The sequence below is a fragment of the Leptidea sinapis genome, chromosome 26, assembly GCF_905404315.1.
Source record: "Leptidea sinapis chromosome 26, ilLepSina1.1, whole genome shotgun sequence".
NCBI classification, from domain to species: domain Eukaryota; kingdom Metazoa; phylum Arthropoda; class Insecta; order Lepidoptera; family Pieridae; genus Leptidea; species Leptidea sinapis.
The window spans coordinates 11,533,744-11,560,186 of NC_066290.1; the positions used below are offsets into that span (position 1 = coordinate 11,533,744).

At 36.7% G+C, this 26,443-nt stretch overlaps 1 protein-coding gene across 2 annotated transcripts in view; it reads left to right on the plus strand.

Annotated features, from left to right (window-relative positions):
- Positions 1-26,443, plus strand: part of LOC126972426 (RAB11-binding protein RELCH homolog) — a 37,704-nt gene that overhangs the window by 588 nt on the left and 10,673 nt on the right. For both annotated transcript variants that reach the window (XM_050819151.1, XM_050819150.1), the window contains 13 exons: positions 3,001-3,171; positions 4,836-4,996; positions 5,781-6,008; positions 7,771-8,093; positions 11,761-11,949; positions 13,546-13,708; positions 14,531-14,696; positions 17,432-17,803; positions 20,377-20,722; positions 21,776-22,057; positions 22,900-23,018; positions 24,063-24,219; positions 25,951-26,174. In XM_050819151.1, coding sequence (XP_050675108.1) covers positions 3,001-3,171; positions 4,836-4,996; positions 5,781-6,008; positions 7,771-8,093; positions 11,761-11,949; positions 13,546-13,708; positions 14,531-14,696; positions 17,432-17,803; positions 20,377-20,722; positions 21,776-22,057; positions 22,900-23,018; positions 24,063-24,219; positions 25,951-26,174 — 2,901 coding nt within the window. The remainder of the gene's footprint in view (positions 1-3,000; positions 3,172-4,835; positions 4,997-5,780; positions 6,009-7,770; positions 8,094-11,760; positions 11,950-13,545; positions 13,709-14,530; positions 14,697-17,431; positions 17,804-20,376; positions 20,723-21,775; positions 22,058-22,899; positions 23,019-24,062; positions 24,220-25,950; positions 26,175-26,443) is intronic.

Below are 26,443 nucleotides of genomic sequence, written 5' to 3' on the forward strand. Positions count from 1 at the left end.
CATGCAGCTTACCTTGTAAGTGAACAACAGCACGTTTCCGCGCTTTAAACACCAGAGAAATCACAGGAGTACTATTAAAGCATTCCTGTGATTTGTGCTACATTAAAAATATTGTTCCTTGTAACTAATTCTAGTAGTCTTCATAAGACACAATAACTTTAAAGGCAAATGTACACACATTTATAATAAAGTCCCAGCCACTGTTCAGGTATTATCTATAAATAGATTTAAATGTTTTATTAAAAAATGGCAATCTAAGTGATCCGACAGCCTGGTACAAGATTATGATTATTTTATAGCAATAGCAATGACAGTATAAAATATTATATATTTCATTAAAAATAATGCTTTGAGAGTAACTTGCGCTACTTCTTCTTTCTCAGAGTGTCATTTGTTTCCGAAGTGGCAGTAGTGTCTAGTATATTAGAAATGACATCAAAAATAATTCTTAAAGGCCGGCAACACTCTTGTGACTCCTCTGGTGTTGCAAGAGAATGTGCAATGCAAGGGCTGTGGTGATCACTTAAGACCAGGTGACCCGTAGACTTGTTTGTCCTCCTATTCCATAAAAAAATCAATTTTGAAAAAATAAATGTCTGTTATGCCTTAAGGTCATATGTATTTTTGAATGTTGACACAATAGACCTTTCATTTATTGATGTCTGCCTGGTAATCATTAGCTTGTTTGATATTCATAATACCAAGGAGCCGCTGCCAAGCGTGGCTGACCGTGAGCAACTTGTCAATCAAAATCTGTTACTAATTTCCTTTTCTATCTTACTGTATCTCCGTAGCATATGTTCTTTTCTCTTGCAGAATTACAGCACACTATGATGGCCGTTTGACATTTGTCCACTCATGAAGTTTCATATTAATTAATAATTTCATTGAAGGAGCAAATTACTGTTCTTTATTGTCAATAGTGATGTTTAGTTAGTCATAAAAATTTATCAAATGTATAATTTTAGGACACAAAATTTATTTATTACATTGATTTCTAAACTATATTAGGGTCCCACGATCATTTATTTTTATAAGATTCTAATAATTGTGGTACTTATTTACCATAAAACACGGCATTTGTTTTTCGAAATTCAAAATTTTTTAAAATGAAATCTAATATGATCGTCACATAGGATCGCTGGCCAGCACAAATACAACCTCTTGCAAACTCGCGTCAATGCTCATGCTCGATATGGCCGAACGTACGCAGAAAACTGTTCTAAACAGTCAGACACGTGAGTTCGTTATACGCCTTTGTAACTATTTCGATCGTGAATCTCAAAATGAAGGGACAATTTTACCTATAACGTCAGTGGTTGAACGCGTAGCTGATACGCTTAATATTGGACAACGAACTGTTAGACGAATAACCAAAGAAAAATATGCCGAGACTGGCTCAGAAGAATATAAACATCACACACCAAAAAAGAGAAAACGAGCAAAACCAGTTGTAGGCATTGATACCAGGCATTGATGCCGATGCCATCCAAAGACATGTTTACGGCTACTATTTATGGAAGGAGTATCCAATAAGTTAATACTATCACTGAAGGTATCTGGATTATTCTTCGGTGGGGAAAGTTCTTCAACGAAGATTTTGAAGACCGTTGGATTTCGATACAAGCAATGTAACAAACGCACAATATTGATGGAAAGATTTGATATCGTGATGGCAAGATATAGATTTACGGCAAGTGAAAGAAATTGAAAATTGGCAAAATGTTGTGTTTTTGGATGAAACATGGCATAATGCTAACCATGCTGTAAACCGTTCTTGGACCGATGATACTGCAGCTTCTACGGCCAAAGTTCCTGTTGGAAAAGGATCGCGACTTATAACTTGTCACGCCGGAACCATCACCGGGTTTGTCGAAGGTTCTCTCATGGTTTTTGCGTCAAAAACCAATGGAGACTATCATGAAGAAATGAATGTAGAAAATTTTACTGAATGGTTTACCTCAATGTTGTGTAGCCTCCCTGAACCATCTATTATAATTATGGAATGCCCCATACTACTCGATGCAAATTGACAAGCCACCTGCCCAATCCCAAAAGAAAGCTGACATCGTCGCATGGCTTCAAAAACATGGCGTAGATGCAAACATAAACATGTTAAAAATGGAATTAGTATGTCTTTTAAAAGAAAACAAACCAACCAAGATCCGATACGTCATTGACGAAATAGTGTTAGAACATGGGCACAGAGTTATACGGTTACCGCCTTACCATTGTGAATATAATGCAATTGAGTTGATGTGGGCTCAAATTAAGGGATATGCTGTAAGACGCAATACAGAACCTCCATTTACCACAGCAAAAATGCTAAAAATATTAGAAGAAGCTTGTGAACATGTGACTAAAGGAGACTAGGAAAGGGTTGTGAATAGAACTGTTAAATTAATAATGGAAGATTATGAAAGAGATGAGAAAATAGATAATATTTTAGAAAACGATCTTATAATTAATGTAGTTGATGATAGCAGTGACAACAGTGGAAATAGCAGAATGGACAAATCTGATTAAATCTGGCCTTTTGTTACACCTTTTCTTCGTTTCTTTTTGTATTCATATGTTTCTTATGTGCATATAAAGTATGTATATTCATTTTCATTCCAATATTCAGTTTGTTCAAATATATTAAGTAAACATTTATATTTTTGTTTTATTAAACCTTTTTTATCAGGTACTAATTGCAAAAAAACTAATAGATTTGATTATATTTTTTTCGAGAATAAATTGACATTTCACATCACTATTATAATATGTCAAAACGGCCATCATAGCGTGCCGCTAGTATAGTTTTGTAAGTCTGTGATTTTCATAATTTCTTATTAACAGTGGGATTCACATGGGGTGTATAATACAGCCTGTATTCAATGACTTGTGGGACTTGTTTTAAGTTATACTTAATTTTTTTATAGGCTAGATATCTAGTACCTCTACTGATATATTCTTTTATAATAAATAATATCTTAATATATTTTATTTGGTATATAGATCGCACCCCAAGCGTAGCAACACTAGACTCTTTAGACACAACACGGTACTCTGAAGAAGGTGGGGGAGATAGAGTGGGAAGCGGGGCTGATGTCGCTGTGTTAGAGTTTGAGTTAAGAAAGGCAAGAGAAACTATTAATGCTTTGAGAGTCAATCTCACACAAGTTACAGGTAATCCTAACATAATTATTTATTGTATACTAGATGATACCCGCAACTACATCCGCGTACACACATGACTAAGCACGTAGTACTTATAAAAATATTTATTTCTTATGACAAAACTTAAGATTTATCGTTCATAAAAATTTTGTTTTCATATTTTATTTGAGATTAAATTAAGTTTATATTTTACCTGCTGAGAAAGTTGGAAAGATATAAAAATTCTAATTCATTTTAAACTATTCTTTCTGATTTCTGAACGACCGGGGCACATCAAAGGAAAAGCAAGAATGCTGTCATGTTCATTTTTATTCACCTTTTAAATCTTCTGTGGACTTCCACAAATAATTCAAGACCAAAATTAGGAGGCAAAATTAATAATTAATTAAATCGGTCCAGCCGTTCTCGAGTTTTAGCGAGACTAACGAACAGCAATTAATTTTTATATATAAAGATGATATATATTTAAATTGGTATAAATCACAAAAAACATTGCAAAACCCGCTTAAGACAATTTCACAGGGACCTTACCAACAATGTTTCTTAAGCTACAAAGTGTATTATAAGTGATAGGGTAATACAATGAACTAATCTAAATCGAATATCATATTTGTATTGTTTCTTTAACTATACATCTTTCATAAATTAAATTAAATATGTATAGTGTAATTCTAATTGTGTTATTTAATGTTATCACTTACTTGGGTTAGACAGAAAGATTTTGCATTAGCAATTACAAGATTTTCAACATAATTTAACTTTTACAGTGTGGTATGGTATGGTTGGTATCGTATAGGGGCTCCTGTTTCCGCAATTAAACTACTAGCATGGGTCTATTTTGAGTGCAGTAACGGTCAGTTATTCCAACCAGCCCAGCTCCTTCCAGAAGTTCAGAACATTCCTGGGGTGTTCGCAGACTTCCTGGAGCGACCTCATATTGGTTAAGGTTTTTGCCCGTTGATTGGCCACCGCCGCACATTCCAGGATTACGTGAGCGACCGTTTCGTCTTCGGCCAGATAGCCTCTGCACTTAGGACTGTCCGTTACACCGATTGTGAAAAGGTTGTTGTTTAGTGATGTGTGACCCGTTAGGGTGCCCCAGACACACACCATTATACGGATGTCATGTCTGTTGAGGCTGATAAGTCTACGTGTCAGTTTGGGCGACAGTGCAGGTATCGTCTCCTTCAAGTGTCTACAGCTTGAGGCATTCATCCATCGGGTGTTGTGTTGGTCGTTGGTGAGAGAGCGTATCCATGAGCTTTTACAGTGTGTCTTTGCTTTGATTTAAAGAATAATGCCTAGGCGATAGAAAAATTTCAGTTGACTCCTCTTTGTCTTTATCATACTCACTTAGGACTCCTATTTGTATGTTATTCACATTCTCAATAAGATCTTCAATTCATTGAAGTTCGTAGGCTGCCACATTGTCATCAATGGAAGAATATCCAGGAAAACACTGCAGTAGGGGTTCTTGTTCTTCTGTTGTTAGTGTATTAAACGGGATGACAAATCATGTTTAGTTTAAGAAATGTATGAAAACATGTCTCAAGTTGCAGGGACTGGCTTAAAATGGTGTATTATACGAACAGTTGTATTAAGCGGGCCCTATTGTTACAGCAATAATAATTATTCCTAATTGTCCCTATTTTTAATTTTTTCAAAATTTTTAGATACAGACACTGGCTTGGATAAATCTTCAAAGGATAATTTTAACCAGGCTTCATTGAAACCGCATGAAAAAAGAGCCCTTAACTTTCTGATTAATGAGTATTTATTACTTCAAGACTACAAATTAACAAGTATTACCTTTTCGGATGAAAATCCTGAACAGGTATGTAAATTATTTTAATAATAAATGAAATATGTTCAGGTATCTATAAATCAGGTTCAAATATGTCTTTAACATTACTTTATATACAATTTTGCACAAAAAATTGAATAACAGCGTCTCTGATTCTCGTCTTCTGATTGGATCCTGAGTATAGCAAATTAATTTAGAGGTTATGTGAAATATGAAATTGATGAGCTAGCGAAATTCTTTCGATATTATTCAAACGAGTGCATAGGTTAACTTATGTTACGTGATCACCGCTGCCCACATTCTCTTGCAACACCAGAGGGAACACAGGAAGAATCACGGAACTTTTTGATGGTACTCATGTCGTCACAGCACAAGGAAACTCGGGTTAAAACTCATTCTACAGTTTGTTTGTATGCGGTTTAAAGGTCCTTGAAAACTGCACTGTAGAGGAATGCCACATCCAGATGGGGGGCTGATATCCTAATTTGTGGTGTGTCATACGAAGGTGGAATTTGGTGGCAGGAATAAGGTCAAATAGCTCTTCTCTAGATCATTTACATATATGCAGAGTGACCAAAAAGAACAGATGATCCTTTAGCTTCTAATGGTATAACAAATAGATGACTTCAAAAAAGAGACCGTAAAAGAGATTCTAAAGTTTTTTTTATTAATAAATACGGTTTTATTGACTTAACTGTGCTTTCATGTATGTCTCGAAGATATTTCAATATGAAAACTATACAGCACAATGGTGAAATTAAATAAACACACATTTTTTTTAAGTGTATATTTACAATAACTTGTATTTTTGAAGGAGTTTGAAGATTGGGATGATGTCGGTTTAAACATACCCAGGCCACCAGGGTTGATATCATTGTTCAGAGGTAGCACAAGTGTCGTGCATGCTTCTTGCTGCGATGTTTCGACTCAGTTTGATAGTGACTACTTCTCCGATGCCGAATGTCAAACCGAAAATGATGAAGCGAATGTGTGTGCCAACTGTCATATGTCTATGCAGAATGAGGCGAGCTGGGTGCATGAGGTAATTACAAGATCTGAACTGCAAATCATGTAGGGTTGTCCCGAGCACACTAGGGTTGTACGCCACTTTTTTAGGGTTCCGTAGCCAATGGCAAAAACGAAACCTTTATAGATTCATGTCTGTCTGTCATTCCGTATGTCACAGCCAATAAGAACTAAACTGTTGAAACTGGGTAAGTAGATGTATTCTGTAAACCAAATTAAGTTTTTTTTTGTTCATCCAACCCATACGTGTCTGTTGGATACGTCTTCAAAAATGATATTGAGGTTTTTAATATCATTTATTCTAAACTGAATAGTTTGCGCGAGAGACACTTCCAAAGTGGTAAAATTTTCTACGTCGTTCTATACATATAGACAATGCACCTCATACAAAATCAAAGCCGAAAAATGGCACATGCCACAAATGACACCATAAAAATCTTCGACAGCTATGTCCATATATGTCTGCGTTTACTCTAGTTTTTTAAAATATTATTGGTCAATAGGCAGCAATGTAAACACTATTTCAGTTTCAGCTGCGTATTTTGAATGTAGAACCCGATTTGGACAGTGATATCAGAGGAGTAGCAGTTAGGTATTTTTTTAAACCCAGATGAGAAAGAGGGTTGCTATAACTTAACGTTCGTCAGTTTGTCCCTATTTTCATATTTGCGATGTAAATAAGTATCAATTATCACTAGGCAACGATACTTCCATGATAACGTGTAAATAGCACTGATCACACCTAAAGTGTTCACGTTCTTGTAAGCCGTTCACTTTACACAAAATACAATATTGATAATCATTGTTCACTAGGTCTTAAAAAAAAATAACAAAAAAACAACCGACTTCAAAAACACTATTCCAAAATCCAATTAAATAAAACACTTTTAAAGGATTAAAACGCGTGTAAATGTAACTGTGTTTTTACATTAGATTTTTTGCGTAAGTTTGCATTTCTTTTTATTTTAGTTAACCCGGGCTAACTTAAATAAAAATATAACTTTTACGCAAAAAATCTAATGTAAGAACACAGTTACAATTACGCGCGTTTTAATCCTTTAAAAGTGTTTTATTTAAATGTGTAACACTCGCGTTAATCACAGAAAATACGATGATATCCAAGTATCTGGTGTGTTGTTTTCGGTGGCAGGAATCAGGTCGAACATATCTTCGAAACATGATAAGTATCGGATAAGGTATCGTTGTGGTGGAATTTGTAAAAAAAAGGCATTTATTTTCTCAAAATTGATTCCTTTAGAACTCTTTTTGATGTCATTTCTAATATACTAGATACTACTACCGCTTCGGAAAAAAATGGCGCTCTGAGACAGAAGAAATGGCGCAAGAAACTCTCCCAGCATTCTTTTTTTGCGCTCTTTTCAATAAAAATATACAATATTGTACAGTCAATTCTATCGCTATAAAATAATCACAATCTAGTCCCAGGCTGTCCGATCATTTAGATATTCGGCTGTGGAGTTATAGGATTTACGACAGAGCCATTTTTTTTATAAACATTTAAATTTATTTATAGATAATACCTGAACAGTGGCTGGGACTTAATTATAAAAGTGTATACATTTACCCTTAATAACCCTTATTTTATAAAGAATTAGTTACAAGCAATCCCTTATTTCTAGTGTTATAATTATGAAAATCACTATTAAGAGCAAAAAGGTGACGATTTTTGTGAACGTATATTAAATTTTCATAAATGTACTGACAATGAAAAAATGCTTTAGTAGTTAAGCAAACGAGTAAACGCTATAATTTCGCAGCTTCACATCCAAGCGGAGGAGATAAATTTACTGAAACAAAAAATAATTGCTCTGGAAACGGAAAAGATGAACTTCCAGAAGCTGTACGATGCAGCGATAATAAGTCTCAACACACTTACGAGTCCGGCTTCTGACAAGCAGAGCTTAGAGCTGCATATGTCAAATGAAAAACTAAATACGGCCCAAGAAAGGTTTGAGCAGCAAATCAACCAGAAACCTATTACATATATGGCCACTGAGAATCACTACGGAAGCAGTAATTCAACGCAAAGTGCTACGCCGGAACAATTCGAATTGATCGAGAATGACAAACATTGTGCAGTGTATGTATGATTTCTTGTTTAGTTTCTATTGTTACTTTTAAAAATTTGTCGGTGATATAATTAGTTTGCATATATAGAGAATTTATTGAAGTAGGCGTTACTTTGCAGAAATCCATAATTATACGAATGATTTAAGTTTTCTTAAGTGTTAATTCCACGAGAAATCACGAGACTCAAGTCTCGTGCCAGATTTTGGCGAGACAACACGTCCTGAGGATGCCTCGTGTAGATGCGAAACACGCGTCGAATTGTTTAAAAACAAATATTGGCGGAATTAACACTAAAGAAAACTTAAAGCATTTGTATAGAGATATAGAGAACCACAACGGCGCCTATTTCTGCCGTGGAGCAATTATATGTAAGCATTATTGGGTTTCGGTCTGAAGGGCGCCGTAGCTGGTGAAATTACTGGGCAAATGAGACTTAAAATCTTAAGTCTCAAGGTGACGAGCGCAATTGTAGTGCCGCTCAGAATTTTTTGGGTTTTTCAAAAATTCTGAGCGGCACTGTTAGGGCATATGAATTACCATCAGCTGAACGTCCTGCTCGTCTCGTCCCTTATTTTCATAAAAAAAATATATTGTTAGACTCTAGGTACTCACTGAATGACATGTCAAGCTAGATAACATAGACCACAGAACGCAGCCGAAAAGTTTTAAATGTACAAGACTAAATTATTATGGTAGATGGCACTGTAATTATTAGGTTCCTGCGAATTCTCAGTTAGATTAGGTAAGTGTTCAAAACTCTGGAAAATGGTTTTCTCGGTTTAACTTCCTGTTTCTCTCAATGGCCTTTTCCATTCTCATGGTCCACTTTGTTGATAATTCTTTTAAAATCATAAAAACAGGTTTATATTTTTTTTGTTATGGAAAAGGAGGACAACCGAGCGTACGGGTCACCTAGTGTTAAGTGATCACCGCCGCCCACATTATCTTGCAACACCACAGGAATCACAGGAGCGTTGCCGGCCTTTAAGGAAGGTGTACGCGCTTTTTTTGAAGGTACCCATGTCGTATCGTCCCGGAAACACCGCACAAGGGAGTGCATTCCACAGCTTTGTATATTTGCACGAAAAAGATTGTATGACAATAAGTGGACTGTGAGTGTCTAATAAAATGGTAACAGTTACTTTGAAAAATGTATGTTCAAGCGAATTTCGACCTACTTGTTTATTATGACTGTAGCAAAATGACATTAAGGTGGGTCACGATTGAAATTTTTCGATAGTAGGTCATATATACTATTGCACGAACAGCTAAACGACCCGCAAGTAATGTCAATTGTCACCTCAGCGACCATAAATACGAAGGAAAATAGACATAATATGCTAATAAGCGTCGATATCGCAATAGATGACGCGGTGATTTATTTGTTAAGCACTCAGGGAAAATAAAAACAGTATTTCAACACAAACCACTGTATTATGAACAGATTTTATATTTATAACTTGTAACTTTCAAATATACACTTTCGGAATTATTTACCAACACTTTAAACACTGCAGAATAATCAATTTAATCCCGAGCAAGGCATTATATATACTTCGCCACCCCTCTCCACTCGCCCACACTTCACACCGCTACACTAGCGCCACCTCTCAGACACCCGCTGCTCACTTCACTTGACTCGTAACATATTATTGTTTTATTCGACGCTTTATAAGGTCGGCAACGCTCTTGTGAGTCCTCTGGCGTCACAAGAGCGTGATGACATAAATTGCACCCACGAGAATAAAAAAATCTTTGACAAAATTAAGACGATGGGCAAAATATTTGTTTTATCACGTGTAACACATATTCGGTATGGGCAGCTATAGCACCATACTTTTTTTTTCACAATCAAGGGTCTAAACTACAAGTAATTACAAAAAAACGGAAATAAATTACTTAAAATGTTAGTTTTAATAATATTTTACGATAACAACGGCTATAAATGTAATTAAATTTAATAAAACAAGTCTTTAGGAGAACGATGCCAAAAAAAATACACAAAAATATCTAATTTTAAAGAAATGGCAACCGATTGAATGATCAAAGGAACAAAAATTTAGAAAAAAACTAAAAGTATGCATCATTTTTACACTGTTGGTAAAACTGACGTAAAAACGAGATTTTATTGTAGCCTGACATCGGGGCTACCTCCACTTATCGGATTATGCATTATGCATTATTTACGACAGACCCTGTATATACCACTTTAAAGGAAAATTTATAGAGATAAATAATAACCGGGTCGCTTGTCTTGATTGTCTGTCCTAGTGGAGTGTATTTGGTTCTCAATAATATTTATGCCAGTAGAACAATTTGTTATTATTAAAGTGATAACCTTCAATGTGCAATTTTTGTCAGTCAGTATGGTTCAGTAAAGATAGACAACTAACTAAACTAGTTCGTTTTGGTAATTTTAAAATAACGGTGTATATACCGATTCATAAATAAACAATGGATTAATTCAATTGTTCGCATTCAATGATATATATAGCTTGAGGGCGCGCATAAGAAAGTGTCAAACCGTTTGCCGTGACGGTCTATTTTACTGCCAAAGTGTAGTCCCGACTAGATGTTTCACATCAATAACTTACTTTTTTTATGGAAATAAGGGACGAGACGAGCAGGACGTTCAGCTGATGGTAATTGATATGCCCATTACAATGTAATGTCGCTCAGAATTCTTAAAAAAGCCCAATAGTTCTGCTCTACAATTGCGGCACTACAATTGTGCTCGCCACCTTTAGACATAAGATATTAAGTCTCATTTGCCCAGTAATTTCACTAGCTACGGCGCCCTTAAGACTGAAACACAGTAATGTTTACACATTACTGCTTCACGACAGAAATAGGCGCCGTATATACTTGCATGTATTTAACAAGTACAAAATTACACAATTAAATTAAAACTGGGAACAAAGTTTGAAGACGAAAGGTCGCGGGTTCGAGTCCCGCATCGTTCATAAAATTTTGCTTCCAGTTTTGTATAATTAATCCCAGAAGTGAGGGTTATCACTTTAAAACATAACAAATTACTTTACAGTTGATAACCTACTCAACCCCAATAATTGCCTATTATTAGGAGATTGAGATGTCACTCTTTCAATTCTAAACAATTTGTTATTTTTAAAGTAATAACCCTCACACGTGGGATTAATTATACAAATTTAATTTGTAACTACAATAATGACCACTCGAACTCCCTCCGAGCGCTCTTTCCACCAGAGCCAACCGTTCGAGTACGCATAGGTCGTAAATTTTGGTCTATCTTGTTCAACTCTCAGGTTATATGGGGTATGTGCCTCATAAGAAAGCTCATAGTCGCTCAGAGAAGCGGCTTCGCTAGTTTTCCTACGCGATCGAATCGGAAATGAGGCGATCCGTAGGAGAACCAAAGTCACTGACACAGCCCGGACGATTGCGACAGGATAGCGACGCATAGCTTTTGGGGCAGTAAACCCTCTGGATCGCGACCACTTACTGGAAGACGCAGTAGTGGTAGACCATCCACAAGATTGACCGATGATTTGGTCAAGATCGATCGTCATAGGGATCTTTCGGAAGGCCTTTGTCCAGCAGTGGACGTTCAGCTTAAGTGTGTGTGTGTGACCTCACTAATCAAAAGTATCATTTACCAAACGTTAAGGATCAGTATCTCTCACAAGAACATTTTTCAGAGTAAAAAAAGGAGGTTCGAATACCAGCTCGTTTGAGCCAGGCGTTGACAGCAGCAGAGGTTCCCCACTGCGACCCGGGAGCATTACCACCTTGGAAGACACGCTCAGTATCAATGACGCCACGGAGTGGACTAGGCTTCAGTTGGAGTACAATGTCGTCGAGAACTCCAAGGAAATGTGGATTGATAGGTATATATGAACTTCTCATGAGGGTATAATAAAGAAATGCTATTTATATATTTACTAGCCGTTCCCGCCCGCTTCGCTGGGCGAATTTTAAAACGAAGTAAATTAAATTTTATTCATCTTATTACAAATACAATAAAAAAATAAGTAGCCGTAAACCATCTAGGATAAATTTCGCATCGAATGGTGGTAGTTTCATATCGATACGATCAGTGGTTTAGGCGTGAAAGAGCCTCAAACAAAGACCATTTTCACCGCAGCGCTTGTCCAATATTAACTTGTGCAGGCAAATTTTTGGTACCTAAATTTCTATTATGGCGATTTTCAAAAATATCTTAAAACGTTGTGATAAACAGGCGATTTTAGTCTATGATTATGTAGTTTTCCATAGGTGAAATAATTACAAAATTGATAAAGAGTTTTATAAGTTTTATCAATAAACGTAATGACAAACTAACATACGAAAAACCAAATCTCTCAAGGTCCGATTAGCGTCCCCTAGTAGCGTTTTAAGGCACTAAAAAGTTCACTCACGTACCCCCATTACTGTAAGGGTGTTATTGTTTTAAGAACCGAAAACATTATGAATACCACAATAAATCATTGAGAGAGTTATAGGTACATACACACATACACTTTGTTATATTTTTAAAGTCTCCTCGCAATTGGTTATAAAACGGAAATTGAATTTGTCATTGCACTCTCGGCTTCCTGCGGCTCAAAATATGGCTTAAAGTGCAATACCCCCCCATACATATATATGAATATAATGTATGCTAGAAAAAACATTATTTGTGATTCGAAATCATCCAATTGAAGAAAAATAAACTGTATTTGCTGTGTAATAGGTTAGCTTTTACAATAAAATATCAGACAGTTAACCATGACTAACGCTTCTTTGACATAGAAGGCTTACTACATTATATCAGATTATATAGAAGATTATTATATATATTATATCAGGTGGCGTTGCGTAGAGGCGTCGCTTCATTGTTTGTCTTCTACCGCATTTATCACGGGGAGTGTTCCGAAGAGCTGTTCAACCTGATTCCTGCCGCCGAATTCCACCTTCGCACGACACGCCACAAATTAGGATATCATCCCCACCATCTGGATGTGTGGCGGTCCTCCACAGTGCGGTTTTCCTCGTAGTACGAAGGAGAAAGTTCCTTGAGCTTCCTTGTGCGGTGTTTCCGGGACGATACGACATGGGTACCTTCAAAAAAAGCGCGTACACTTTAAAGGCCGGCAACGCTCTCGTGATTCCTCTGGTGTTGCAAGAGAATGTGGACGGCGGTGATCACTTAACACCAGGTGACCCGTACGCTCGTTTGTCCTCCTATTCCATAAAGAAAAAAAGATAATGCATGGTATTTGAGTATTCTGCCTTATTATATAGAAGATGGGCTGGAAGTTTCTTATCAGTTCTTCTCCCCATGTCAAAGCCCCATTACGAAGCTTTTTAGTAGTTATTAAGACCTTATGTAGGATCATGACTTTTATTGTTTTTTTTTCAGTCCATATGGGAAATAAATAAATTTCTTTTCTATTCTAATGACCAAAATTTTTACAAGTGTACTTACATTTTTTTCCATTTAGCGTAATACCGAACAATCTGAAAGAATCAATAATGAGATGGTGCAATGAAGGAATGGATGTAAGCGGCCAGATATCCAACGACCTGTTGTTGGAGTTGGTGAACAGTGAGAAGCCTGTAACGCTGCCCGGACTGTTACTCCTGGTAGCTGATACCTTACCGCGAGTAAGTAGTACTTTAGTCCGACAACTACTTGCGCGACCGTCGCGGGAAGGGCAACGCGTGAGAGTGCCCGCTGACATATTAGTACACCGTCACCGATCACCGTCTGTCACCCCACGTTTTGCCGGTTTTTTTAAATGAAAATACGAGACGAGATGAGCAGGACCTTCAGCTGATGGTAATTGATACGCCTTGCCCATTATAATTAGTGCCACTCCGGATTCTTGGAAAGCCAAAAAAAAATCTGCGGCACTACAATCGCGCTCGTCACCTTGAGACATAAGATGTTAAGTCTCGTGGTACCCATAATCTAGCCAGCACCATGTGCAAAGGAGCCTGGTATTCCCGCGTGTCGCGCGGTGGTAGCACGCACTGCGGCGCCCGTGCCGTGAGTCTTGAAATTGTTTAATCGCCTCGTAGAAGCCCGCCCTGATTGTGATCTATCTACTAATAGACTTAAGGTGTTGGTGAAGTTGCTTTGAATTGATTAAAGTACCAAATTAATAATTGACCAAAATCACCGACATAGCTCAAATGATTGCGAAACTGAAGTGGCAGTGAGCAGGGCACATAGCTCGACGGACAGATGGCCGTTGGGGCAGTAAAGTCCTCGAATGGCGACCACGTACCGGAAGACGCAGTGTTGGTAGGCCCCCCACAAGATGGACCGACGATCTGGTCAAGATCGCCGGAATACGTTGAATGAGGGCAGCGCGATCGTCGTGGAGATCTTAAGGGAGGCCTTTGTCCAGCAGTGGACATATTTCGGTTGAAATAATCATAATAAATCATTTATACAAAGCACATTACCTTTTTATCTTTTAGATATTGCCGCACACGCTGTTGGCACGACGCAATGAATCGGCGGCATTGTTATCTGCCGCGGTGGTGTTGCTTCCGCCCGCTGACTCCAGGCGAGCGAAACTACTGCATACATTGCTGACGCTGTACAAGAAACCCGACCCTCCCGATGCCAAGATACTGTGTGAAGGTAATTTAAGCAAACGATACGAAATTCAGAAATTACGAACGAATGTATGAAGTAATCATAAAAGGAATATCTAATGTATGTGTCCCGGTGTTTGTTACCAAACTCCACCGAAACGGCTAAACCGATTTGTATGAAATTTTAATTGCATATCGGGTAGGTCTGAGAATCAGATAAGTGACCCTGCTGACACACCCCTAAAGAACAATGGCGAAGTTTCATACTACAAAATATTTGAAATTGAATGGAAGCGTCTTAAGAACTGACGTGTACTAATTAATTCTCTATAATTTTCTGCATCTACTGACATTATTCATTTTTAATTTGGAACCGGGATAATGGAGAAATAAATGATTATTTTGTTTGAGTTTTTAGGTCAGGGTTTTATTTTTATTACTTTACCGTTCTAACTATATTATACTTTTCTATTACATTCCAACTAACATGTTCCAACAACAATAACCCTGAATAACACCAATTCCAAAAATCTTTAAGGATAGGAACTAGTAACCATAGGCAAATAGTTAATAAATACCTAATTACTAACGTCTACGGTCAACAACTCTGAGTATTATATTATGATAAAATGGAAACTTGTTACTTGATGCAATGATAATAACAGTTTATTTGCAACAAACCAGAGTTGGTTGTCCATAGCTTTATAAGTAATTTTATAAGAGGGAAGTCAAATGCGCAATCCATAGTCGTAGGTACTTCTAGTGTCCCTAACCTACGACCGAATTTAAGGCTCGGGTCGACTTTTAAACTAAGTACTTCCATTTTTATAATCTTAAAAAACTGGTAAAATAAGTACCTAGTTTTCTAATGTCTTTTTCTCGATCCAAGATCTTATTTTGTAGAAGTAGGTAAATTAAACAAGCAAAATATTTTATTTTGTTTATTGTTATATAAACAGCGTACGTTAGACCAAATCGTGGGGCATAATTATAGTTCGGTAATGGAGTGCAGAAGTAGTTCAAAATGAGGTTCAGAGTTTAAAACGAGAGAAAGATATTATTCAAGTCCAAAACCAAGCCAGGTAAAATATAAACTACTTATTAAAATAAAGAAAGCACAAAACAACACAACAGCGGTAACTATAATTGATAGGTATTATTAGCATTAGGTAGATCATAGGTGACAGGTATAGAAATTAGAAACTCATTGATCACTCGCTCATCGCTGTCAGTCATTTGACAGATAGCTTTCCTTGATCTAACCTAAAATGGGTGTGATTTCATAGTCGTGACAGCATATAATGTGAAAATGAAATAAATATTTTATTTATTTCCCCGGTTCCTTTTGCAATACAATTTTATCTAACAAGTCAATTTATCTACGAAGTTTATTTTGTAACTATCCTAACCTTAGACGGTTATTCCTACAGTCAGGTAAGATTTCGCCTTTGTTCTTTATGTTTTTGACAATTTTTTTTATTTTATTATGATTCATCATTAAAAAATACATAAAACTTAAAATTTTTACCCTACGATCAACACATATTTTTGTGTCGCGATTTTAATATTATTTTATTCCATCATCACATACGCAATAGAGTTGCAAGAAGGCAAATCGAATATAATGATTATTTTAGTATATATTTGGTAGGTCTGAGAATCGATCGTCATCTATTTCTTATACCCCAAAAATTTTAATTGTTGATTTTTTTAATAATATAATATATATATATAATATAATGTTGACACACTTTTTACACAAATTATCTTGCCCCAAGTTAAGCATATATAGCCTGTGTTATGGGTTACAAGACAATGATATATTTAATACAATATACTTACTTAAACATACATAAATAAATTTAAACATCCATGACTCGGAAACAAACATCCATATTCATCATATAAATGCTTGCACCTACCGGGATTCGAACCCGGGACCTCTAGCTTAGTAGGTAGGATTAGTAAATACTTACTATATATGGCAACACAACGTTTGCTGGGTCAGCTCGTATTCTTATAGTATATTTAAGCATTTTGATAACGTGTATGCTAGTAGCCTTTTACTTAAACGCAAGTTTTATGGTCTCCTGGTAAAAACTCTAAAAATAACCAAATTTCATAGTTTAATTTTGATAGATCAAACTGGCCTATGGGAGAATGGATTGGCTATTAATAATTTTTTGTTTCAGAATGTATTGATTTAGGCGTTACTTTGCGGAAATCCATAATTATACAAATGATTTAAGTTTTCTTTAGTGTTAATTCCGCCAATATTTGTTTTTAAAACGATTCGACACGTGTTTCGCCTCTACACGAGGCATCCTCAGGACGTGTTGTCTTGCCAAAATCTGGCAGTCTCGTGCCAGATTTTGGTATTTACATTTATTATTTAACTAGCTGACCCGGCAAACGTTGTTTTGCCATATAAAATATAATTCACGCGATAGTTTTATAAGTAATAAAATATTGCCTATATTATAGCCTGTACATCATTTTGTTCTATTGTCAATAGTTTTTGCAGCGCACGCAAAATTAGGTTTTCGATTTAACACCTTGTGTTACAAAATAGCAATTTTATTACGGACCCCTAATTTTGAAAAAAAAAAACATAGCCTATAGCCTTCCTCGATAAATGGACTACCCAACACTGAAAGAATCATTCAAATCGGACCAGTAGTACCAGAGATTAGCGCGTTCAAACAAACAAACAAACAAACACTGCAGCTTTATAATAATATAATATTATATAGTATAGATAATTTGTATTTTTTGTTTCAGCTGCATGTCTGATAGTAAAATGGGGTGGAAGCGGAGAAGTGTTGTCATCAATCGCAGAACTGCTGGCCTCTAAGTCACCAGAGAGAAGAATTCTCGCAAGCCAGATATGCCTAGCAGTAGCACCATACGTACCGTTAGAATTATGTACGTCACTACTGCTAAGCCTAGTTGTACTCATGTGTGAATCGAGTGAGAGTGAATTACGATACTTTGGATTGAAATCCGCGGTTCTAATATGCCCTATAGTTGAACATAAGTACGGCCAGTTGGAGAATATTCTGTTCCACTTCTTGAAGGATCCAGTTGATAGAATTGTTAAGGATGCCGTGAATGTTTTTCTTCCAGTGCTAGCGAGGAGTGCATTGATATCAGGTACTTAATTTTTATTATTTTTGTTAAAATGTGTTATTATTGATGTGAATTAGGCCGGATAATAATAATATTGACACACTTCTTACACAAATTATCTTGCCCCAAGTTAAGCATATATAGCCTGTGTATGGGTTACAAGACAATGATATATTTAATACAATATACTTACTTAAACATACATAAATTCATATAAACATACATAAATACATTTAAACATCCATGACTCGGAAACAAACATCCATATTCATCGTATAAATGCTTGCACCTACCGGGATTCGAACCCGGGACCTCTAGCTTAGTAGGTAGGATCGCTAACCACTCGGCTATACAGGTCGTCAAATGGATTATGGGTCTTTTTTCTGCCGCGAAGCAGTAATGTAAAGATAGAAAAAATGGTTGACGTCATTATACATTCTGATAATAGTTCTTAAAGTTATACTATTCTAATTATGATCTAATGACGCCAATGGACCCCCAACTCAGCAAAGTTGTAGTTTCGAAAGAATCCACAACGTTGGTCTTCCGTGGAAACCCAGAATGTGTTAGCATTATTGTATTTTTTTTTATGGAATAGGAGGACAAACGAGCATACGGATCACCGGTGTTAAGTGATCACCGCCGCCCACAATCTCTTGCAACACCAGAGGAATCATGAGAGCGTTGCCGGCCTTTAAGGAAGGTGTACGCGCTTTTTTTGAAGGTAACCATGTCGTATCGTCCCGGAAACACCGCACAAGGAAGCTCATTCCACAGCTTTGTAGTGCGTGGAAGAAAGCTCCTTGAAAACCGCACTGTGGAGGACCGCCACACATCCAGATGGTGGGGATGATATCCTAACTTGTGGCGTGTCGTGCGAAGGTGGAATTCGGCGGCAGGAATCAGGTTAAACAGCTCTTTGGAACACTCCCCGTGATAAATGCGGTAGAAGACTGTATTTTTGTCTGTAGGGCGCCGTAGTTAGTGAAATTACTGGGCAAACGAGACTTAAAATCTCATGTGCCAAGGCGACTAGTGCAACTGTAGTGCCGCTCAAAATTTTTGGGTTTTTCAAGAATCCTGCACTACATTATATTAGGCAGGGCGTCTCAGTAACCATAAGCTGGCGTCCCTCTCGTCTCGTTCTTTATAGTCATAAAAAAACGGCTTAACGTAGGAGCGGCCAACCCGTCATATTTTTAAAACAAGCACGTACCTGTGAATGAATATGGCGTTTTAACGCATCTTTTTTAAAACAATTTTAATAAAAGATATCATATCTAGGTTTCTATCGAAGCAGAAAATATAAATTTTAAGAAACAAATTCAGTACAACCTTCCAAATATCTGCTTTTGGCACAATTACCAGAACTTTGCCCATTCATAATTTACTCATAAATTATTGTAAAAGTAAAGAAAATATTACGATTGAAACCTTGCGTATGTAATGAAGATTCGAGATGAGACAAATTTATTTCACAAATTTGTAAAGATTACTCAAACACACGTATTTGCTGGAAGAAGTTTTATGTAATTTCTTCACACTATTTTTCGTTCAATGTTATCGCTTTCTCTTGTTTGTCGTCAATAGGCGGTACGCGTTGGATAACATGATCTTCGACCATGTTCGTTTAATTACACAAATAAAATTTGAAAACAAAATTATGAACGATGTGGCACTCGGACCTCCCGCCTTCCGTGCGAGCTCTCTTACAACTGAGCCACCCGTTCGAGTGACGTAAAGTTCAGAAATCTTTTATGCTTTGTTCAACTCTCACGTTATGGCTTCATCTTAATTTTATTTGTGTAATTAATCCCAGAAGTGAGGATTATCACTTTAAAATATTATAACAAATTATTTTTGTTCGTTTACATCAAATTACAGATAATTGTCGGCCATAATTTTAATTTAGAAGTATTTGCGAGTGTTCTTCTCAGGTCTGAGAGATACATTTTCAAATGTGTCGTAGTTTTTGACGTTCAATAACGGCCATTCCCAATATTCAGTCTATCGCCGGTCGTGGCCTACTTAAGATAAAAAATCGTAACTATCGTTGACTTTTCTGTCCCAATAAACTTATCGACGGTAACTCATCTTATCCGTACACGCTGTCTGTCTATGAGACGACGTAGCTTACCAGGCATAGAAGTTTGTATGGAAATTGCAACTGGCGATAAGAATTACTTATCGGGTATATTGGGACAGCTTCAGATTATTGACAGCTAATAAATGACTACTGTCAGTACTAGAAGACAGTACGATTATTGTAATTATTGAAGTCAGTGTCATCCAAGATAGGTTTGTAACTACATACATAGTTATAGGTGAGATGTGCTTGAGTCGTGAGGAGGCGAGAGGCGAGAACGGGTCGCGGCGGAAGGATACCGATTCCAAAAATAACAATAATCGTAACTAGAATTAGATTTATTAATTATATTGTACAAAAATACGCAATTATTTTTATACTTTTTAGTGCATATTATATCTATTGTTCTGGAATAGTGTTTTCGAAGTCGGTTGTGTGTTAAAAAAAATTATGTGTAAAAAATTTTGAATTTTATCTAATTTAGATGAACTAAAATGAGTTATTTTTTCAGGGAAGTTTTTATCAATGCTGTGCAATCGAATCATATCAAACCTAGTGAAAGCAAGCAGTGAGAATGACTGGAAGAATGTCGTTTTATATTTAGATGTGTTAAGAACATTGGTGATAGCGAAGCTGTCGTATGTGATAAATGTACAAATAGTTAGGGATGTAACTTTAAGCAACTGTGATTTAGGAATGATTCAATACGTGATGCTGAGTGAACAGGAGTGTTTTGTGGAGCTACAGTGCTATTTGAGTGATAATTGTGATGGAAAGACTTTGCTGGTCGCGATGAATAGTTTGTTGAAGGAGAAACCGGATGTAAGATGGCCGGAGTTGATGTGGTTTATAAAGTTGTAAGTATTACTATGTTTTTATTCAAATTCAAATTCAAAAACACTTTATTCATGTAGGTCACGGAAATGACACTTATGAATGTCAAAAAAAATAAAAATATTTTTTCTTATTGAATTTACCGCTACTTCGTAAAGGGTTGAGCTAATGAGAAGATGTAGCAAGAAACTCATTGCCTCTCTTTTAAGTCAAGATTTACATTTTAATTGTTTAACAAATCATTTCAGTTATTGTAACTGCAAAGTGACGCAACAAAAATACTCAAATGTCAAAAACTGAAAGGCTTGCACGAGTAAGTCAAAAAAAGAAAGTTAATACTTATAAACACAAGAGTTATTGAGTATAGTAGATGCATCAATCCACACATACCGTAAATAAATAGAGGCATTATGTGAGCATTTCATAAAATAAAATATATAATAACTTTAAAGGAAATAATAATAAAAAAAACACATCAAGCAGACCTCCCGGTAACAAGATCATCCAGTCACCACGAGTAGCACCCGTTCACGAGCATGACGCATGGACCAGCCATCGCTTCCCTCGACCATATTTTAGTGATTAGATATTTGTGGGAGGCTCCTTTGCACAGGATGCCGGCTAGATTATGAGTACCACAACGGCGCCTATTTCTGCCGTGCGGTAGTAATGTGTATGCATTACTGTGTATCGGTCTAAAGGGCAAATGAGACTTGACATCTTATATCCCAAGGTGACGAGCGCAATCGTAGTAAGACCGCCGTAAATAGTGAAATTACAGGGCAAATATTTCTAGAATCCTGAGTGGCACTGCATTGTAATAGGCAGGGCGTATCAATTACCATCAGCTGAACGTCGTGCTCGTCTCGACCCTTATTTTCATAAAAAAATTCGTTCGACGTTCAATAAGTGATTTTTTAATCCTATTTTGAATAAAAATATTTGAATTTGAATAGATTCGCTTTCCTTTTCTATCTTGCTGTGTCTCCGTTGAAGATGTACTTCTCTCTCGCTCGTTCTTTTGTTAATACTATTTGTAAGTCTGTGCTATTAACTATGTTTCATTACTGTTTCAGAACAAAACAAATATTAGAAGTAATGACAACGCACGAAATACTCAACCATTCCTCTATATATGAGCTCGTTATAACATTATTTAGCAGTTATGTCTACAATTTCGGTGTTCACTTCACGTGCGAGATACTGAAGCCGTTATTCCAGCCAGTTATTAGTGACCTGGAATATAAATTGGAGAAACTTCAGTCGGTGAACGAGAATTGTTTAGTTGTGGTTGGAATCTACTTAGTAACAATTTTAGCAATTGAGGAGGCGGATCAGCAAATTGAATACTTACAAAAGTAAGTATGTTTTATATATATATATTTATCTTTAAACGAGCAATTCTTGTATAGATGCTAGCTGACCCAGCAAACAATATATTGCCGATATTAAAATTGCGATACAAAAGTAACTGTTGATCGTAGATGGGTGAAAATTTGAAGTTGTATGTATTTTTTAATGCTGACTCATGATCAAATAAATTTAAAGGAAATGTCAAAAAAAATAAAAAAATAAAATTTCGTGAAAACCACCCTTAACATTTAGGGGTATGAAAAATAGATGTTGGCCGATTCTCAGACCTACTCAATATGCTCACAAAATTTCATGAGAATCGGTCAAGCCGTTTCGGAGGAGTACGGGAACGAACATTGTGACAGTAGAATTTTATATATAAGATATAATCTGATATAATTCGTATACAGGGGATTTCGGGGGCGATAAATGGATCTTGCTAGGTTTCAAATTAAAAAGAAATGTTTTATCCGTGTTTTAATGAGAAACAGCTACAATAACTTTAGAATACAAAGGTAAATTTCGCCACTATATACAAGACTATAATAGCTCAGATGGTATATTGGGTGATCCGGAAAGCAAAAGACGCCGGTTCGAATCCAGATGACCTATTATTTTTTTTGTGTTCAAGGGCATCGTAGCTAGTGAAATTACTGGGCAAATCAGACTTAACATCTTATGTCTCAGTGTGACGACCGCAAGAATGGTGCCGCTCAGAAGTTTCAGATTTTTTAAGAGTACCTACTCAGCGGTACTGCATTGTGATGGGCAGGGCGTATTAATCTGCTGAACGTCTCGTCTCTGTCATAAAAAAAATGTTTCGTGGCTAATAAAACAAACATTTTAGGTGGCTGATGTACGGTAGCATAAGAAGTCTCCCAATAAAGATGCTGGTAATACCTCTTAAATGGCTCACAACACATAGGCCTGATCTACTGGAGTTATATCTGCAACATATGAGAGAATGTAAGTACTTATTTAATTTTCTTCTTCCAGCCAACCAACCAGCCAAGCTCCTCCAGGAAGTCACCGATAGTTCAGAGATAGTTGATTCAGTCTTAAGTAAAACCATCACCTACTGGGAGGCATATTACTATCAAAATTTACGATAGATTATATATTGAATTGGCACATAGCTCGATGGACAAATAGGCATCAGTAAACTGTAAGACGTAGTGTTGGTAGCCCCCCCCCCCCCCCCCCCCCCCAAGATGGACCGAAGATTTGGTCAAGATCACCGGAATACGTTGGATGAGGGCAGCCCAGGACCGATCGTCGTGGAGATCTTTGGGGAGGTCTTTGTCCAGCAGTATAGATATTTCGGTTGAAATAATAATAATAAATCGTTTGATTCAGGCTGCAAGGCCTATAACATAAATACCTTACAAATAAACTTGGTATAAAGTTATAACTGATGATAAACAAAGAAAGTGCAAAATGTTTACAATATCGTTGACGACACTGTCAATACAATGATAATTCTGAAGTTTTCCGAATGACAAGCTGCCTTGTAAATAAACGCGGGAAACGTTATACGTCCGAACAAACCATTCGTAAGCAAAATGTCTATTTGTAAACATTTTACATATTCTTGGTGTATGCTTAGTTATAACTTTATGAAATTTTATTTGTAAGTCCGTATTAATATAAAGAACAAAACCCTCACTTCTAGGATTAATACACAAATAAAATTTGAAAAACAACAAAACTTTATGAACGATGCGGGTCTCCTCCGGCGTTCCGTGCCGGTGCTCTAACCAACGGAGCTAACCGTTCGAGTGTCGCATCGTCATAAAATCTTGTATGCTTTGTTCAACTCTCAGATTGTGGCTTCATCAACAGGATCGTTCATAAAGTTTTGTTTTTTTTTAAATTTTATTTGTGTATTAATCCTAGAAGTGAGGGTTATCACTTTAAAAACATAACATATTGTTTGTATTTATTTAACTTAAAACTACGTCGAATTTTCGCTGCGATGTGGGACCAGTGTCAACAATATATTGTTTTCAGTTGTTGCTAGCAGTTGTGACGTAGTGAGCGGCAGTGCGCTGAGAGTGTACACCGCTAAACTCGTGGCCGAACTGCTGAGCGTCGCTGAATGTTCTGACGAGACTATCGAGAGACATCTGCTGCCAGCTGTCACGGCCCTGCTGCACGATGACGAAACGTGAGGCTGCCATCTAATATTTATTATTGAAAGTAAAATAAACTTTAAATCTTAAATTCTTAAAAAACCCCTGATGGACTCAGCAACAAGCAGAATTTAAAGAAAACTTGAAGAAATAAATCATGTTTTTTTAATAAACCTATTGCCGGGACTCTACCAAAATTTAATACAAAATTATTCAAATAGAATCATTTAGACTCAGTAAAGGTGTTCGCACATTACACCGACTCAACGCCAATCCCTCAGTAAAGGTGTTCGCACATTACACCGACTCAACGCCAATCCGATACTCTTCCAACTAGACTCTAGAGGTATCAACGAGTTGTCAACTAGGCGATCAACGCTACGGTCACCAGTGGACAAGTTCTTCATTCCGTTTTCTTCGCCCCTCTATATGGGCGTCGCCCGCTTGCCCATTGTCGCCACGTCGTCGACACTAGTTCGTCTCCGTCTAGTCGTATACAGTCAACCTAGTCTAGTTGACACTCTTAATTCACTCAACACAATCTTTACCTAGCTTTAAAACCTCTATTAAAGATTCTAAAACAGCTTATTGCCAACATTAAAATACCCAATGTCCTAATAGCCATTACATCATCCAAACGAGTGTTGTAATGAAATTCAGTACAACATTATATCATCCGTTTTCATAATAACACTCCTTTTGATGATATTATGGTTGCTAGGACTGGCTGTTTTAATTTTAACAGTAAGCTAACTGTTTCAGAATCTTTTATAGACGATTCATATTCTGGGTGTAGATAAAGTCTTGTATGCAACTGTTGATAATTAGGCATTAAAACACTCATGTGATACTATTATCAAACCCACATTCGTGTTCTAATATCCCTTATTACACAACAGTTGCATAAATAACTATAACACACTTGCTCGTAAAGTGAGCCTTATTACAATGTTCTTAGGACCATAAACCGAACTAGGTATAATACACGCGTGCATAATATATTTTTTTATGAAAATAAGGGACGAGACGAGTAGCACGTTCAGCTGATGGTAATTGATACGCCCTGCCTGCGGCACTACAATTGCGCTCGTGACCTGGAGACATGAGATGTTAAGTCTCATTTGCCCACTAATTACGGCGCCCTTCAGACCGAAACGCAGTAATGTTTTACAGATTACTGATTCACGGCAGAAATAGGCGCCGTTGTGATACCCATAATCTAGTTGGTATCCTGCTCAAAGGAGCCTCCCGCTGGTTCGGTTATACTGCGAAAACTACTGAACCGATCGGAATAATACTTATACCATAAGATGCTGCGTGTTTTCTAGAAGGTTTTAGTATATGTTTGTTGATGATTACTTACCCGGAACGTATATTTTTTTGACTTAGATATACCTGTGTATTCGCAATACAAATAATTCATTAAATGTCATTTCATATAAAAAAACTAGGTTTATAAAACCGACTTTTAAAACTCAAAAGTATAAAATAACTTAATAGAGATTTTACTTTAATTTTAATAAATTACTACTATTTTTATGTGTTACCTATTGATAGGGTTTAAGTCGGTGCTTGCCCGCTTGGGTTGGTTGGTTGTTCTCAAAGTCACGCGTGGCGAGTGTAGGTACCTGCTATTTCATTTGTCTTGGCATTTGGCTCCTCCTTTTTGAAGTCGGTTAAAAATATCACTACTCATACAATGAGCGGGCGCGGGATTTTTAATCTATATGGCAAAACAACTAGTAGTAATTTTAATTTTATTTCAGTTCCGTCCGCGAAGTTGCCATCACAGCGTGGGGCAGCGTGACAAGGACGTGCTTAGTACGCGGCCTGGCAACACAGGCTAACAATATTGAACCTCTGTGTTGGCCTCCGTTCGAAGAGCTCCTCAACTCTCGGACCCTCTCTAACAAAGAGAGCGTTAAGGCGGCAGAGGCTTTGACGCTCCTGGTGTTGCCAACTGTTGAAAGTCATTCGGTGTCAGAAAGAGGTAATTGTTTTGATACCTAATACTTAATCGAGGTAAAGAATAGTCTTACTATCCGCAATCTGTCGCGGATTATTAAAAGGAGGATTATTTATTTATTCATGTATAGGAAACAAACAGTATTATGATAAATATTAACAAATCTTAAAACTTACACTTTCACCAGTGAAGTTTCCAACAATTTATACGACACTTTTAGTTAAAAGGTAAGCAACGGTAAGATAAAAACCACAAAACAAATGTAATACAAATTAACAACTAATTACAAGCTA